Genomic DNA, 19,148 nt, shown 5'->3' on the forward strand with positions numbered 1-19,148 from the left:
TCTTAGAACAGTTTGGTGTGTGTGTGTGTGTGTGTGTGAGTGTATTGGGGGTAGGAAAATATAAAAGAAAAATAGTACCAAATAAGAATGAGAGAATATGAATCAGAAACAAATGCAAATGAGGTGGCACAGAATCTAAGCTGCGCTTAAAGATGAAAAGAAATGAGACAAAGGAATAAGACACTGCGATCTGACATGGGATTTGGTGAACATGGCTCCCTGGAATATGACAGCCTCTCTGATTCCGATCCCGCTACATCACTCAAAAACACTGCCTTAGGGTGTCAGCTACAGCTGTGGCAGTGTAAAAGTCGATACTATACTATACTATACTATATATATAGTACTATATACAATACTATAACTACAACATTTGCACAACATTTTCTCTCTGCCCTTCAACCAGTCCAGTACCAGTCTCTTTCACACTGCTAGTGACAGCCAGCTGACATTTTTTCCCTGGGACTTCTACCCAGATTCATACGCCCTATGCATTCAATGTTGACAAAACAGAGCAAAAATCAAATACCAATAAAACAGCTTTGCCTGAACCAATGATCTTGGCATACTGAACTACTGACATATTGCAGAAAATTCTCATTGATGTGAAGCTCCAATTTTATATTGTATTTATTTACTGATTAAGTTTTTAATGAATAATCCTCAGCGACCTTTAAGTAAAGTATGTTCAGCCATTTTAACCCAATTCAGTCCTTACTAGAGTGTAAGCAGATTTGTGCGTAGCAAAATAGCAACCTTATTCATACCTGTGAATTAATGCTATTGCTATATATTGACTGCATTTATCTTGCACTGCTTAAGTCAGTATTAAGTGTGTGTGCACACTTCTAAGCCATCTGTTGCCTCACAGATGTCACACAACCAAGTAGATCGAAGAGAGACAGTCTCAGCAGTGTTAACAATGTGCAGAACGTTCATTTGTACACATTGCAATCACACTGGAGTACCCATACTTGAGACAACTCATCTATGGCTAGATCACTGTGTCCCTACACACCACTGTGCTCTCCATCTCTCTGTAACTGGAAAAATGGAGGAATTCAGTGCTTCTCTGAATGTCTTCCAGGCAGCCCCTGCTTCCTCAGTGACTCACCGGCCCTCGAAGGGGTTGGCTCCTGGGATGACGTGCGTGCTGTCCTTGCCCACCAGGAAGCGCACCCGGTCGTAGAAGGACTGCAGGCTGCTCTGGGTGGAGGGCGTCTGCGTCTCCTGGATGATGTCCAGGGGGTCCGGCGAGCCCACGCACAGAGAGGTGACGTGACAGGAGGCCTGCAGACAGCAGTCCGGGTCCATGCAGTCCACCAGCCCGTCTGCACACAGGACCGAAACTCATATCACCCCCTCAGGACTCCCACCTGTGATGCTTCGACATTTACTTTTCTACACGCAACGAGCACTCTGGCCACACTATAAGAACTCTCATTCCACAAGCTCAGCGCAGGCCTACGCCACCCACATCTCTGTGAAAGCGGGAAATTACTTAAATTGCTTATAAGTTCATCTGCGATAGAGTGGTGTTCGAGTACATCAACCACTGAATAATCTGAGCCCTCAGTTGTTGCTCACTTAGCAAAACACTTTGAATCGAGATCTTTACATTGCATTGTGAAGAGCCGTCTCTCTCCAGAGAATAACACCCTTGCACACTTTGGCTTCAAAGCGCTTTGCCTCCTTGACGAAATCAACTGAAATAATTCAAACGCTGTCTAACAGCTTTAGAGTGCACTTCCTCAACTGAACTGGGTCATCTGACTCGGTTTTCTGGATCCTATCCGGCCAGATGGATGGTAAAAATAACCATGCTGTCATAAGTTAGTCAATCCCCTTGTAGGTCTCCATCTCAGCCGGTGTAAGCCTGGGCCCAACGGTCAGGCGATAAACAGCCTCTATAAATAAAAAGTCCTGCTGCATAACGCAGACGTCTCAATCAGCAGTGTGATTTCAGAAATCACATTTGAGGCATGTTCTGGAGGGCGAACATGTTTTCTGGTAAGTGTGATTTGTGCCTGGCTCTAGCTGGCAGTGATTTAGAAAGCTCCCCGTTGAGTGTTCCCGGGGTTGTACATGCTGAGTCTCAGAGGCCTGTCACTCAGTGGGTTTTCAGAACCATCAACAGGCTCTCATTTAGAGTCTATTTAGAGTCTATCTTAAGCATGCCCGTACAGTCTCTGAAAAACAAATCCTGAGAACCAGGGCCCGCTCAACACATGCCCTTACTTACTTTGTCTGGAAAAGGTAAACAACACATAAGAAAGCAAGCTTCTTCCTTACATGTACAATGTCTTCCACAATGCCATATGATACCAATCAACCTAATTTTTTGTGTTTTGATTGTCTCAGTTTCACACGCCCTCACCTGCGTCGTTGTCCTTGCCATCGTTGCAGGCTGTTTCCATGGACGTGTCGCACCCGGCCCCTCTCCAGCCCAGCTGACACACGCAGTACCAGCCGCTGTTACCCAGAGTGCACCTGCCATTGCCGTTGCATAGCCCCGGACAGCCCTCTGCGCCCCGGCAAAGACCCCAGAAACAAAGCTGTGTTGGTGAGGAAGTTAAAATAACAAAACCTGCCCAAAGCATTGGACGCAGTGCTGGTAATATGAGACAGCACAAAAAGTGGAGACAACTGCACAATGGCAGCAATACTAAGAAAGCAATTTCATCATAACTAATTGAGGAAAGAACTGCAGGAAACATCTTTAGCTTAAGTGGTTTAATTTGATACACATTTTAAAGGCTCTCCCTTCCTGTTCTATTTTGAAGTAGAATTTCTAAGCATGGATTTAAAACAGCGATATTTACTCATTAGTATAACAGATTGGGTTCTAAGCTCAGAGCGAGACAAAGACCTGCCAGTGTGTAGTAATGTCATGCTTTTTCCTAATATCCTATTGTAAAAACTTTAAGCTACTTTCCCTTCGCTGTTGAGACAGAATTCAAGGCCATGTAGGGCAGGTTCTATGAATGACATCTAAAATACACAATGTTATGGGTGCAGATTCAGACAGAGTGGTACTAAACTGCCTAAGCACAGTTACAACTAAAACACTTGCGAAAATGTAATATTATTTGGTTTTATCACTACAGATACATAACTATATATCCATCCTGTCCCACAGGAATTTAAAATGTGATCTGAACATACTGACAATATTAGTAAATGGTGATCAGAACCATTAAAAGGCACAAAGGACAACTGATCAAAGCAAATCTGATTTGTCTTGACATGAAGTTGCTTGACACAATGATACATGAGAAATGGATAAACAGCTCTTTTCAACCCGGTTTTGAATATCAAAGCCCCGACGAAAGCAGCACCGGGGATGGAAAGATTGACTGGGTTCGAGAGCTCCGACGCCAGCATGACCAGCAGGGCCCAGATGTCATGTGACCAGGGGAGAGCATAATTCTCTGTCCCCGCTTCCCGAGGACATAGATAGTGGCGGATTATTTTTCACCAAACCTTCTCCCTTGCCACTTATCCACTGCCTCCCATTCCAATCTTGCCCCGATGCAAACAGAGATGAAAGGCGGAAATCCGGATAGTTTTGAAATGCAAAATCTTGACATGTTTTACATCAGAGAAGAGAGACATGAGGAGGTTGTAGAAATGCTTGTTCTGCCCCATTTCTGTCAGTGAGGGCTGTGCCATCAGTTACCTCACAGTGCTTACATCATGCATTCAAAAGAAGCTGGCGAGAAGTGAGCCAGCCAAATGGGGGTAGACGCTAGACAGGGACCCAGGTTGGCAGCCACTGTACATTTAATCCCACTGATCGAATATGTCTGTGAGATAAGGAGTCCCAACTTTTCAGTAAAACTTATAATAGCGAGGACTCTGTACTGTGTATAACTCGCACCTGCTTTTCACCCAGTAGGATACATTAATATCTACGTATCTTTACATTCATTAGACCTTCACTGTTCCATTTCAAAATATATATAAAATGTATATGTGGAAAGGCTGATCCAGAGGGACCGCCTATGTGGCTATGCTTGTATGAGCCCAAATTGGTACATACCTCCTACTGTCCTCCTTTGAAACAGGGTGCTACTGTGCAGCTCCACCAGCCTGGCCCATTTCCTGTCTGCTTTAAAAGTTCTGCTAGTTATACCAGGTAGCTTTTAAACACAGCAGGTGAGGGAGCCCAGCTAAACACGTGGCAGAGCTAGCCGATTAGCTGGCTCAGGACACTTATTAAAAGAATAAATACGTTAAAAAGCCCTCTCTCCGCTGGCAAGCGCTCAGCTCAATTGGCAGCCTTTTAAGGAGGGGGGCCCCCGTGGGCCATGTCTGTCTGAAGCCGCTCAGAGCAAAACCTGCCTCGTCAGGAAGACTCCAGCAGGGATGTCGGCTCCCATCGCGGGCAGTCCATTACCGAGGATGAGGGAAGGAGAGAAACCCCCCCCACCCCACCCCCTCGCACCATCGCACCATCGCACCAAGCAGCCCATGAACTCTTTTAATTAGTGAGGATGCAACTTCAGCACCTATCGGACCCTCTTCCCAGCTCTGCAGTCATACATTATGCATCGCACGAGTTACAGGACCCTGCCTCCCCGCCGTGCAGAGAGCTGCAGTACTGTACCGTGTTAAGGGCGCACAGCAAAATGACACTGTGTCCCCGCAGACCAGTGGCCAGAGGACTCCGCTGCCACAAATGCAGCAAGTAAAAAAAAGTAAAAATATCTATATATCTACCTATATGGTATGACCTTGGTACTGTAAGGTGCACGAGCAGGAGGAGGCTGTGGTTTTTCAGGGGTTGTGGGAGATGTGAGGAGAGGAAGGGGGTGGAGCCATGTGTTGATGCAGGACAAACAAGGCTGGCTGACATGGACGACCGACACCGAGTTGAATCGAATTACAGTAGGAGAAACCAAAAACACAGGAGGAAAAAGGAGTGCCATACCTTTCACTACCTTATCCAGATAGTGAGCTTTGGGAGATAAAAGACAGCACATATAAGGGAGGGTTGAACAGCGCCATTTCCACCACAGATGTGACGGCTAAGGCTGTGTTAGTTGTTTACACTACAAAAGGGAGAGATAAGAGTGATAGCGAGACACACTGCATGCACTGAAAGCGTCGCATCAAGCACAAGCCAGGACAGAGCTTGGGGGCGGGGGTGGGGGTTAGACAGAGAAAGAGAGATGGAAAGAAAAGAACATTTCAATCCGTTCCTCTGTATCGAGTCCAAGGATCAGCAGAATCTCTCGCGGACGCATCGTCCCGATCAGGTCCAAACCAGTGATGGATTGGCTTTTGCAGCCTTTTAATCTTTCGGGCAATATTGTCGTGACAGCGAGGCGAGGGTGCTCAATAGAGAGGAGATTTCGAGCCGAGATCGTCCCTCTGCGAACAGCGCAGCTAAACGAAGGAGGGTGCACGGAGGATGACGTAAACCCGGGCTCTCACGAGCCCTAAGTCTGATGTGTGTCCTGGTTTTCCATATTTTCATTACACCTCACGCTTTTCATTAAATATTTAAATTTGGTCTAGATTGTAATCTTCGGCTTCTTAACACACAACTCTGCTGTCAGAGAAATTCCAGCCTGTACTGTCTATGTCCATACGACATATATAAAAAGGGGTATCAATAATGCACACACAGCATATTAAACATTCACAGTACTTACTCTGCCTTTGGTTTCAGCTGAATGTCTCCCTGTCATGCTCAGTGAGAAATAATCTTTCCCCATTCTAATTCTGGAATATGCTTTCACCTTAATGACTGTGATTCTGTGATCTTTTTTTCCCACTTTTTGGCTGCAATACTAGTCTTCAGTGTAATAGCTTAGGGGGCCACATTGATTTCCTACACTCTCCTCACCTGAAAGGAAGCAGGGCCACTGACGTACATAAACAGCATAAAAGTAAAAATTACAGATGGAAACACTAATGGCAGCAAAGAACTACTTCTGCCACCCACTTCTGCTAATAGATGCAAAGACGTTCTTTGGGGAGAGGACAAGAGGGAACACATAAAAGGAATTGCATCTGAGGAGTGGGAGAGATACTGACAGAGAAATAAGGCTTTAAGAGATAGGCAATCTGGGAAAAGTTCCTTGGAGTATGCCTTTTCATTGGAATTGGTGTTTTGAGTTGTCTGCATATAGTTTTGAGCACATACAACATTGGGACAAACTTTGAATAAAAATATAAATAAGCCGTAATGAAAACATATTATGTAAAATGCCAGTCAAAAGCCAACACATATATTAATACATGTAATTATTACCAATGCATATAATTATTTCACTCTAAACAGACACCAAACTGTTCTCACTAATATTCAAATGGGTTAAGATCAACAAGATCAACAAGCTATTGGAGAGCACAAAGATCAACTGAAGACTTGAAAGCTGGATGTTTCTGAAAATTGCCTGGAGTGTGAGAGAGAATTGGTCACTCCAGCTTGTACAGACAAGAGCATGACAGCCTGTTTGTCACAGTGATGTTTACATCATGCTGTTGGGCCTCCTGCAACACTGAGCCTCAGCGGAAAGATAAAACAGTTTAACACATCCAAACAGTTTGTGGAGTACTGAACGATTATTAATCAACTGGACAGGTAACTGTGCTGTGATTTTACGTTACTTAGGACATGTAATATAATTAAGAGAGGTGAAAGAAAAAACTAAAACCTAGTTTTATGAAAATGATTTTTCACTTTTCACTAAAATGTACTGATGAAATTTCATGTGTGAACATTACACAAAACTGCCTAAATTTTTCAACTGTGAAAATTAAATAAAACTCCCTTAACCATGAACACATTTTTTTTCCACAGTCAACACATATTCTAAAAGAATGCGGTTCCAGTCATTGCACTCCTCACTGTGAAGTAAATGTTTGCCTTTGAAATGAACAAGCAAAAAAAAAAGGAGAGTGTGGGGGAAAGACGAAGGGAAAATGAAAGGACACTTCAGCGCATTCCCACATTAAAATGCATGTCAAAGCCTCAGATCCACCAGCAAACCCGCTCATGCTAAGCAAACTTTCACAAATTCATCTAAGCATGCTTTTCCTTTTATTCTACCTCTGCCCCCCAGGACCCAAGGCCCCCAAGCTGTCCCGCTCCCCACATCTACACACACACACACACACACACACACACACACACACACACACACACACACACAGACACACAAACACACACACACACCCCTACCAATAGTGCAGTGCTCTCCATTCCACCCCGGGCTGCACTCGCATTTGCCGTCCTTGCATGTCCCATGCTCGTTGCAGCGCGGGTGACACGCCCTCTGGTCACACCCAGCGCCCATCCAGCCGTCGTCGCAGCGGCAGGTGCCCGACACGCAGATGCCGTGACCACCACAGTCCGCTGCACAAATCTCTGTGGGAGAGACGGAGAAGAGTGAGCGGAGGGAAGAGGGGGGTGGTGAGGTGTGCACAGGGTAGGAGGAGATGGCGTGTGTGAAGAAAAGATCATTCCAGGAGTTATTGTCAGAGTGAAGCCGCCACGCTCCACTACCTTGTCTGATGGGCGCTGAAAAGAAATTCCTGCACCTCATAAAGGCGATCCCCCTTTGACAATACAAATCTAATAAGTCCATTACAAAGAAAGGACACGGGTTGCAAACGCCTTAGTGGACCAATTCCTCCACTTGTCTCTTCTCTCTTTTGTAGAATTCCTCCCATTGTGAAAGGAAGGAAGAGGAGAGGCAAGAGTGGACCAAACATCCATTTCCAACTTTCAAAAACACATGCCAAAGCACATGTCAGATTTAATTATGGCCTGGTATATGGCACTGATAATGAGGTGAGGACTTCTACAAAGAAAGTCTCCCTTAGTTGATGGAACAAACACCGTATTGGTGATTCTTATTTTCTCTAACATGTCTTATTTTAAGCCTCTTGGGTTTCACTGCGAGAAAACACAAGTGGATCAGCAAAGCAGCTCTTCACAGTGAAATCTATAAACTCTATAAAACAATAATAATTCAAGAAATAATCACGTTAAAGCCAGTTCTATCTGGGAAGCTGTCTATGCAGGACTACACTAATAGGGAAGACTGCACTGCCATGTGAAGTTTGCAGAGACCTCATGCAACCTCCCCAAAGAAATCTCTACTGATCATTCATCAAACAGGAGCTGAGTCAAATGCCTACAGACAGGACAGAGAGACATAAATAAAATCAATTCATATAATATGCACAGGCGTTGTTAAATTTGCTGAAAGTTTTTTGCTAACACACAATTGAATCATTGTAGGTGAAATTCAGTCTAAGCCAAAAGAAATAAAACTGTGCCTTTGTGTCCTTGGCTGCGCTGGACCAGCAGGGCACCATTGTGGAGGTACAGTCTATTGAAGCCACTCACTAATGAGTCAATTACAGTTTATCCGGTACTCTTTTGTCATTGTTGGAAATGAAATTGAGTAAGTGAAAGTCTTTTCAGCCACGGTTCATAGCATGAAGTAAAAACCCCATAATAGAAGGAGAAACATCCCTCCTCCTCGCTAATTATTGGACAAGGCTTTCTCGAATTAGGCAAATGCACTCTCTTTCACATGCAAGTTTTCAATTAGATGCATCTTAATAAAATTCCATTTGGAGGTACTTAAAGTAGTCTAGGCAACACACACACACACACACACACAGTGATGATCAGTGTGCATTTTAAAAATATACCGCTCAATAATTTATTTTGGGAGAATGCTGTATAGGCTGTACTTGTACAGTAAAACAAAATTAATTCCACAGCCTGACATATTTAACGGGCTTGTTAAATGGATGTGGCTAAGTGTCACTTTATTGTCATACAGAAGAATAAACTAATACAGTATCTCTTGCATATTTAGCAGAGAAGGAGAGCCAACTGATATTGAGTCCTCCTAGTATCTTCCCTGTGAGTAAGGTTTAAAAACTGCCCAAACACACACAAAAAAGAGCTATTTTCTGGAAACACTGCCTTCTTCCAACAGAATTGAAAACAAAAGCAAACAGTAAAAAAAAAAAAAAACTGTTTACTTGGAACTGAAGAGGAACCAAACGCCTCATAAAATATTTTGTATTGAGAGCTTGCAACAACAACCTTCATTACTGAGAGCATGTACTGTTCACAGTGAAATAAAATGAATGCAATTTCCCATGATGAAATTTACATTTTGGAGAAAACATCTCTTTAAAGAGATCTCTTTGCATCTTTTTAGAACTCAATGTAGTCAACAGAGTAAGAAGTCACACATTGCAAGGAGCATAGACATCTTTCTGAGTTTGCTGCTGGTGGCTTTGTTGAAATCTCTTGTTATGTTTGGCAGTACAGTGATGTTTGTGTCATGCCAAAGTGTCCCTGAAGGATGCCACTTGGGGGTAATACTGAGGTTAGTGTTCAAGTCGGGACTCATGACTGGCTCAGAGCAAAGAAACTGGGGCGTAGAGCTTGGGTTTTCAGAAAGAAATATAAGATTTAATTGCCATAAAGGCAATGTTCTAAAGTTTAAGCACTGTGCAGGCAGTGCTTCCAGTATTCTGGACTTGTGACGTGTGCTCTAAGTGCTGCCCTGGCAGGTGGGTGACATAAGGCTACGACTGCTGACACTCCAGGCCACAGGGGGCATTGTCACAGCAGTGGGGCAGTGCAGATGCTGATGGCATACTCCAGTGTCAGTGACCGCAGAGACCCACAGGTTAGGCAGCAGTCCAGCTGCACCCTCCACGCTTCCCTCTCCCATTTCCTGCATTCCCGTTACCATGACCACCTATCACAGAGAACTCAGACACTCTCACTCCAAGTTCTTTCAATCCCCATGAAAAAAAAAATGCCAACACATGAAAAAAAATGCCAACACATAATGATTGAGATCAGCGCTTCTTCAAAGCAAAAGCTCTACGCTGATCTACGTTCCAATTTCCCTCAAAATCCCCAGATTACCTAATAGGCCAGGCATCCTATCTTACAATCATGACATTCAAATTAATAAATGCCAAGGGTTCCTTCATTTTCACAAAAAAAAAATCCTCCTCATTCCAATCACATTTTGTACAGTTTGTTCAGCCAGCTATTAAAAATATAATACTGTGAATTCTGCAAAGTCCTGGGCAAAGGCTGATCTTTTTTTAAATATTGATAACCAATAGGTCACTGCTCTGTGGTCAGTCTAAGATAAGAGAGGTTAAATGTCCAATCGTTTATTGCTTGGAGCACAGAGAGCTTGCTAAATTTGGCATGTTCTAATGTTGCAGTACTATGAAAATACCCTCAATCCCAGATGCCCAATTTTCATTGAGAGCAAGGCATTTTATGACACTGTATCTAGGTAGAATGGTTGTACTTAATTTTAGATCTAGGATGTCAAAATCCTCCTCTGCCCTGTACTGGCAAACAAAGGAGGAAAATGCAGGGTTCTGCTAAGCAGAAACAGTACAGTAGTAAGATCAGCAGCATCAAGAGCTTCTATGTGAGGGAAATAGCTTGAGCTCATCATGTAATTAATTCTGTGAATGTCATGGGCCACTGACCCCCTATAATTAAACTCATTACAAAACCGCACCTTTTCTGAGCCAGGAAGTGAGAACTGACAAAACCTTGCATGGTCCTGTGACTCTGACAATGCACTTACATAGCTGCCTCATTCCTACCTGCTCAGTAACTTTTGTGTGGAGCTCTACAGGAAAAAAAGGAAACATTCTAAAATGGAAAAGTGGCAAACTCTGTCTATTTATTCAGAGCCCTATTTGTTTGCCGGCTTTAGAGCATCTGCTAAATCCCATCAATATGAGTAACCGCTGCTTTTATGAGAAATGGTTCCCTTTTATTCAGTCACAGTACTTATCTCCTGAGAAGTTCTCAGTGTTGGCTCCCCATTACTATAAATCCAAGGCAATCAAATCATCCGGCGAGAGACTTAGCTTTAAATAAAAAATTGCTTTCCACGTTGCCAAGGCATAATGACTCGGAAGGACTTTATCAATAGTAATGCAGCCAAGGAGACTGAAGCACTCAGAAACAACACTGCTTACTGTTCGTAAGCAGAAACACAGACAGCACCATACAAATAAATATCAAACAGAAATAAAGCACTGAACTGCATCACAAACACTGGCTTGCTTTTATGGGCCACTATTTTATTCTGTATCTCCTTATACTTTTTAACACTTTGAAATTCATCAAAGCAATTATTTTAATGGAAGTGAAATGCAGACCCATTTGAAATACAACCATCATTTGTTATTTTCAGATCTTGTGTTTATGAAGGTATTTATATTCTGAATGCAGCACTGAAAGCAGGTACTCTGTGAATTCCAATGATGACATCAACATTTAATCTAGATTCAGATGTGCATTTAGCAGTTGTACTAGCAGCCCTGTAGCTTCAACAGTTCTTGTTGCCTGCAGTTACACCATCACATCTGTAGAGGGCGAGATTCCATACACTGTGCAGCCACTGCACCTAACCTGTAGGGTAGGGAGGTCTTCTACTAACCACAACTACAACTTGGGCCTCATCCTTTGCACCAGAGGGATTGGCTATTCCTGGATGCATGAGTCACTCACCTGTAGAGCAGTCGTGTCCGGTCCAGTTTGGGTCACAGCTGCACGTTCCGGTGTCGGAAAGGAACGCCCCATGCCCTGAGCACTGGTCCATGCAAGATGCGCGGGGGCTCTCGCAGCCAGGTCCCCCCCAGCCCACCAGGCAGTGGCACTCCCCACGGACACACACCCCTCTCCCGGAGCAGGTTGGGTCAAGGCAGTCGACTGAGTGGGAAGATAAGAGACCGCCGTCATGGACGCCGCTTCACGCTGCGCCCCTCGCGGGAGATGAGCGTTGCGTCTCTATCTGAGACTGAGAGGGACAGGAGCACTGCAGGGGGTCTATGCTCCACCATTGCCTCGACAAGCCAAGAAATCCATACAGCCATGTGGGTCGGACACGAAACAACATGTGAGGAAAGCGCAAATGCTTTGAAACAGACAGGGTTTACAGTAGGAGTAAGTAGGAGCCTACTCAGTGTAGCTTTCTGCAAAATAATCAGCAAGTCTGGCCCGGATTTCGCTTAACACTCCCTTAGTGTGCAGTAATGAGATTTCCTCCCAAACAGTGAGGGTGTCTTAAACATGTCTTGTTTTTGTGGGTGCTCTGCAATTGTGCTCGGCCCACTGCAGTGCTTAGATCAGAATACAAAGAGGGAGACCTTTCCGGTAACATACATCTGTTATACAATATGGGTTTACCTAAAAAGTCTATCATATTGTGTGAAATTGAAAAACAATCTTATTTCTCACACGTATATTAAGGAACTATCACAACAGGTTTACTGTAATAAATGACTGTGTGGTGTATGCACCACATGTTTAACAGGTTTAACATGACAATAAACCTGATAGAAATACAGATGACAATGCATAAAAATGTATACTGAGAGGTTTTCAAGTTGCACCTTCAAAGAAACCAGGAAAAAATGCTACTCTTGATTCAGTCATTGAGGTGATGCAAAAAAGCCCATTTGCTGTGGTGTTGCTGTTAAAATTAAAACCTTATAACATCTGAACTTAGAGAGCGAATGAAAACTGAGGATCTGTCATGTATAAACATGACGTGTGTTACTGTAAGTAACTAGTAACTACTGTAAGTAATTTCTAATTTGAAATAGCACTGTATGAAAAGGTAAACAATGACCGTCAAATAGCTGTGTGCTTATAAAAATTGTTTGCAATGGTGCTGCTGTGGCACATGAAGCACAGGGTATTGTGTACTTACCAAACACATCGGACTATTGCTAGCGCTATCGATTTTAGCTGAAGGTTCTGTTTGCTCACAGTATCATTCATTAGCGGGTGCTGTGCAGACCCATGTTCATCTAGATTGCCTGGCAGTCCAAAGTGACTTCTACACGGATACATCCACATGCTAGCAATGTGAGTGGATGTGTGTACAGTGCTCAGAGCCTGTTATGCACTGATGTACTTGAAAAAAACTTATTGTTAATGGAGGAAAGTCATTAGAAAGTTATCTGTATTATTTACATATACTGTCATTGCATCATTGCTGAGATTTTTATATACTGCTCGCTGCAATGGGAAGTGTTATGCAGTGGTCATTTTCAAAGTAATGTAAAAGAAGAACTTTTGTGGTTGGATACCACAGAGTTTTATACACACACCGCTGTTCGACAAAGAGAGGATGAAAAAATTTGCCGATTTGTAAAACAGCGATGTGGCTTTATTGGAAGCTGGGGCTTTTGGACATGATGTAATGAGAGTTCCATTAATCAGAAGTGCGGTTACCATTGGTGACAATACCTGTTCACAGATGGCCAGTGAAAGCCAGGCGAAATTGGCGTCTGGGCACTAGGATCAGAGGGGGCTGTTTCATGGCAGATCCCCTTCACCATGACATAATGGATATAAAGGCCATTATAATAAGGCAAACAGGATCTCTCATCCCACGGCAGATGGTTTAGGCTCATGGCACAGAGATCACAGGCTAACTGACACGAACCTCTCTCCTGGCAATTAATCACTGTGGCTGAAGGTCGCCAGAAAGAAAGGTAAAAAAATGTTAAAGGGCCCCTGCGCGCTCTCCTCTCCCCTCTTTATGACTAACGTTGGAACCAAAATAGAATGGGGAGTTACGGGTGTCAGAAACCCCCCATTTATCAAAATCCCATGGCCCATTTTTCATCTTGAAGTGAGAGCCTTCAAGAGCTGACAAAGACAATGGCGACTTCAATCTTATCGCTGCTCGCCTTATCCATTTAGGGAGGTTGCAGCAAGGAGACTGGGAAGGGATTAAAGTCACACTTGCTTCGCTGCCAATTGAGCTGAAGGGATTTGGGACAACAAAGGCATAGTTTTGCGTTGGTCATGGAAAGCTATGGACCACACCAAAGCAGACATGTCTGCATGGAGGAAGGAGTAACGTGAACTGAAACGTGCAAAGAGTTGAACATCTTTGGATTTGGGTCCCAACACTCTTCTAATCTAATGATTACTGCAAAATTGCCAAAACAACTGAAATGGGATCTTTCTACATCATTAAAATATCTTATTTGTAAAGCCGCTAACTTACAAATTTATTTACATATACAGTATCTGTAAACCTATTTAGGAGTTTAAATTTATACATTCATACAGTATCATTCTGCTGGTAGAAATGAATTCTGTTGTAGTTCGTGTGCAGAGAGGAGTTGTCTGAGTGTTAAATGAGCAATCGAGTGAGCTGGTGGTTGGTGCAAATACAACAGCCATTTCTGAAACTATCCAGGCCTGTCTGGGTTAACTGAATGCTGACGTCACCTTCCTCGCAGTTCTCGCCCTTGTAGCCCGGGTTGCAGATGCACGTGCCCATGATGCAGGTGCCGTGGCTGCTGCAGGTGACGTCGATGCACTGGCTGGTGGGGACGTCGCACTCGGAGCCCTTCCATCCGCTGTGACACATGCAGCGCCCTTTGAGGTACTGACCGTTTCCACTGCACAGCACCGGACAAGAGGCTTCGGAGAGAGAGAGCAGGCGACACACATGCACATTTCAATGGGCTCCACGGATCATGATTTCACAGAATTTAGCTAGTACTGCCATCTGCTTGAATGTTTTACAAAGAGTTGATTGCTTTTTTTTCTGTTCAGATGAAGACAGAAGCTTGGGGGGGGGGTCAATACTCCAGTTTGAACATGCTGTCCTGTTTGAGTAATGTGAGGTCCCTAATTTTACATGTCTGTTTATGACTAGTGAATGGGGAAACAGACAAGATCAAGATGTTAGCATACGTATTGTTTCACCAAATACAAATCTAGCTGAGATATACTTTTTGTGCTCTAACACTGTTGGAACTATTCCAAAATGTGGCATCAACAAGGTGTGAAAAAGCCGCATTTCTTGTTTTTGAACACGGTGTTGTGAGCTGATTTTGCTGTATTTTTTTTTGGCGGAGAAGAAAAAGAATGCTCTGAAGATCCGGCACCTTAAATTCCTCATAAATATTTAATGCACGTTTATTTACAGATGATCTGTGAGCAAAGAAGAGGAAATTGTCACTCCTGCGGAGACGTGATTAAATCTGTTTTTAGAAGTGTGACATGTGACACAGGCACACAGAGATGAAGGCCTGCAGGAAAGCAGGTATCTTTTCAGAAGGATGGCTTTTTAAATTGATGACCATATTGAAACCTGCTGAACTGGAAGGGAGAAAATCAATGTGGCACAGATCAATCACATCAACTGTACAACAGATGGCTTGGTGAGCCAGGACTAAAGGGGGACTAGGCCAAAAATGAATAATAGCAGACCCTTAATATGGCCATGTGTTAAAGATTCAAACTTTCACAGGAGTAATCTGTAATGTGTTGGCATAACCTTCCCCTCAAAGGATAAATAAAGAGTAAATAAAAAATGAGGATGAATTCTGTGAGAGTGATATAGTGATTGCTGTTCTAAAATTCAGACAGGACAGCATGCTATTTTGGGTACCTAGACTTTGCCTTCATTCTCTTTTCTCTGTAGAATTCAAGGCATCTTCAAACAAGCAATGGTTAAAAATGAAAAGTGAATATGTCAACAGACAGTGCTATGTCCTCATTATTTGTGTAGGAGTATATATATTTATTCACCATTTCACATTTATATCTAACGAGTGTTTAATGTTCAGGAAAGCAATGTAAAGTCAAGTATGTGAGACCCAGCAACTGAGAAGTTAAGTAACTAAGATCACTTGAATTTCAATAGCAATCCTAAAAAACACTTACAATGTTTAAAACATTTAATAACACTTATTTTTATACACTAAAGACAGTCAGGGCCTGAGACCCAAGAAACATGGAGGCCACTCTCTAGTCAGAGGGAAGGGCCACAAAAAAGGGAGACTTTAGCTCACCTCTTCCACAGTCCGGCCCCCGGAACCCTAAAAAGCAGTGGCAGGTTCCAGACACACATTCCCCGTTCCCAAAGCAGTTGCTGGGGCAGTCGTCAATGGAATCTGGAAGACCACAAACAAGGGACAAGCTACATCAGAGGTGTAAGAGGTGTTATTCACACTTAAAATCTATATCCAGAAATAAAGTGACTTATTTGCTAATGTTGACACCGGTCTTGTCACTGTAACAGGGGTGTGATGGCAGACTGCTGCCTTCAGCAAGTTTAGGCTATTTGTTCTGGGCATGTAACGGCTGTCAAATTGCTGTATTTTAAACGTGGAAGGACAACATGTCTATGGCTATCTGTATGCAATGCAATCGTTAAGCAAGAAAAGGATATGATCTCCATGAGTTCAGCTAATCCTTCTGAAAACGTTTCCACTTAGAAATCAGAGCATGAGCTCTGACATCTTCCCTACCACCCTGAAGTTGATAAGCATTAATTAGTTTAGGTGTTAAGAATCCACTTAAATAAATGTGTTTGAAAGCACTGCCAATGCATGTCATTAGATGGACAGGTGTTCAATTTTTCCTTACAATCCACAACACAGCTCTATAATCTAATGAGTCGGAGAGTGAAACGCGAGATCCCACTGAATGAGATTCATTCCTGTCCATTGCCTACAGGCTGCTCCCGCTCCCGGGTAGAGCTTGTGGAACAAAGCGGCTTTTGTGTTTGACAAAGGGCTAGAAATGTGACAGAGGGTCAGAAGCTGCAGGGGCCTGCCATTTGAATTTCCTCCCACAAGTACAATTATGCAGGAATGATTCCTGGTGTGAGTCTCATGTTACAGTCGGGGGAAAAGTGGATTGGAGGCTGGAGGCACAGCGGTGTTTTTCTGTGCCCCCCCCCCCCCCCCGCCCCCCGCCCCAAATACCTTTTCACGGACCCTTTCAGCATGCAAATCCATCCCTTGCTGGAGGATGCAAAATGTGAAATCAACTTCAGGGTTCTACACGAACCAGACCATCAAGTCACTGTTTGAAATGTTTTTGCGCAAAATTCCATCTGTTTCAAAACAAATTTACACATGTTCGATGCCTGATCAACAGCGCTTGAAATACTACCTGCAGCCACACACCAATCTCCCAAATGGTAATCCCTGTTTACAAGGAACGGGAGATGTAAGTCAAAACTCTTCCTTTCTGAACCCTGGAGGAAGGATTTTCTTTTCTTCCTGTCTTTCGCTCTTTCTGGACCGTAAAGATGCACAACACATGGGCATGTAGAGGAGACACTGAATCCAACTACCAGCAAATCTGCCCAGGAGAGGAACTGGCCCATACACTCTGGTGTGAAGATTTACACGCTCGAAGGACTCAGCCACACAAATGTTTTCCCCACAGAAGCTCCTGTCAATACTGTATTTGGCAGACCCCTCCTGCATAGCATCAAGCCTCCTTGTATAAGTAAAGCATAATTATCCCACCACCTTCCATTAAGAAAATGGAAATAATATAAGTCCATTGATTATACATCAACCCACAAGACACATGCGTGTCCACACGTGTGCACTAAATGAGCATCAGCAATGCAGTTCTAGGATTTATCTATGGAGAAACTGGCTGAAACCCAGTTGTTCATGTCATCTTCAATTATTTGAAACAGAACAGAACAGAACAGAACTCCTGACAACCCTTTCCACCCTCATTTGTTTGGGGGTTACAAGTTTAATTAAACACTGAGCTCCAGAGCAACAGAATCAAATGTGCCACAAAAAAAAAAAAATCTATCAGGTCTTAAAACATCCACTGTTACAATAGCACAATTTTATCTATGATAAAATCCTAAAAACACATTCAGATTAATTGCTTTTTTTGGCCTGGGCCAGATTCTCATTTATTTCTTCCTTGCATTCAAATACAAGAGTGACCGCTGCCTTTCATGTGGGAGGAAACTAAAGCCCTCTGTTGAGCCCCCTATCGCATGGAAGGAGAACAAAGCCGCGTGCATCAGTGCACCCTCGTCAGCCGCAGTCCGAGCGCCCATGAGGACGCGGAGCGCCGTTGTTGAAATCGGACCCGGGCCAAGCGGCAGGGCCTAAAAAAATTCCCCTCAGAGAGCCACTGTAGGATGCGTGTGCAGGGGAGGGCACGCGTGAAAGCCGCGTTAGCGAAGAGGCGGACGGCCGCAGCAAGGCAGAGAGCTGCTTTCCGTTACGGCGGGCTGTGCGGGAACCAGCCTGCCGGAAACAACCGTGGACGGCCGGGGGTCCGTCACCATGACACGAGTTGCCGCACGCAATCAAATGCAATCGCTCCCTTTCCCCGTTCCATTAATTGCTGCTGGTCTGAGGCACGCAAATTCAGCAGAAGACTAGATGAAGCGTCACAGCTGCTTTTTGTTCATTTAACCTAAAAGTACAAGACAACATGCGTCTATTAAAAAAAGATTCATTTGGATGAGGTTGAGGGACAATGATGCTTTTGAAATGCCAGTCTTATTCTTAGAAAATAGATCATAGAACTATTAAAAAGCAATGAGTTCTGACTCCAAATATTTTTTTTTCAATAATCTAGTACAAAAGTAAATAAATAAACAACACAACATATAGTATTAGCAAGCTTGAAAAGCAGTCTCCTCCAAAACAACGCTCTGATATCTTCCAAAACGCCATACAATTTAGTCAATTATTCATTTATTCAGGGCATTGTTCAGACGACCCATTTCCAAAAACAGAAACATGTCCTCTCTGGCTCCCTCTGAGCTACACTCTGACCTAATCAGCTCCTATCCAAGCCAACAAAGGCAGAGATCAGTGACTAAATATGTTACAGTCTGGTGTTACAGGAGATAAACAATTTGGTCCACTTGTGCTACATCACACAGTTTTATGGCCTAAGACTGAACCCTTCAGACAGTGGCCCTCACAGTCAACCCTGAGCGATCTCTTGGCTTGTTTGAAAGTGGCTTCACTGATGGAGTACATAGCCACTGCTCCTCCTCGTTGCCGAATCCAAACTGGCAAGAAGGAAACTGACACTCAGCTGAGCGCAGAAGCAAAGAGCTGAAAATAGTATTTTATTATAAATATAGGTTCAGGCATAAGTCAATGCGTCTGCCTGGGCCCCACATATCCTACCATCACACTGCTGAACCAGGTGGCTGTGTTCTATTTTTTGACAGATATAACAGAGGCTTCTCTTTTGGTTAACACCACCAGCCCAACATTTTAAATCTCACTGGTCACATATTTTACTTCTCACTTCTGCTTTCCTGCATAAACAGCAAAAGAACCTGTACCGA

At 43.6% G+C, this 19,148-nt stretch overlaps 1 protein-coding gene across 3 annotated transcripts in view; it reads right to left on the minus strand.

Annotated features, from left to right (window-relative positions):
* The window catches only part of tenm4 (teneurin transmembrane protein 4), a 124,300-nt gene that overhangs the window by 48,899 nt on the left and 56,253 nt on the right, over positions 1–19,148 (minus strand). For all 3 annotated transcript variants that reach the window (XM_036536219.1, XM_036536218.1, XM_036536217.1), the window contains 7 exons: positions 15,862–15,963; positions 14,288–14,482; positions 11,546–11,746; positions 7,196–7,381; positions 4,934–4,960; positions 2,378–2,524; positions 1,115–1,331 (listed from right to left, as the gene is read on the minus strand). In XM_036536219.1, coding sequence (XP_036392112.1) covers positions 1,115–1,331; positions 2,378–2,524; positions 4,934–4,960; positions 7,196–7,381; positions 11,546–11,746; positions 14,288–14,482; positions 15,862–15,963 — 1,075 coding nt within the window. The remainder of the gene's footprint in view (positions 1–1,114; positions 1,332–2,377; positions 2,525–4,933; positions 4,961–7,195; positions 7,382–11,545; positions 11,747–14,287; positions 14,483–15,861; positions 15,964–19,148) is intronic.

The sequence above is a fragment of the Megalops cyprinoides genome, chromosome 9 (assembly GCF_013368585.1).
Source record: "Megalops cyprinoides isolate fMegCyp1 chromosome 9, fMegCyp1.pri, whole genome shotgun sequence".
NCBI lineage: Eukaryota > Metazoa > Chordata > Actinopteri > Elopiformes > Megalopidae > Megalops > Megalops cyprinoides.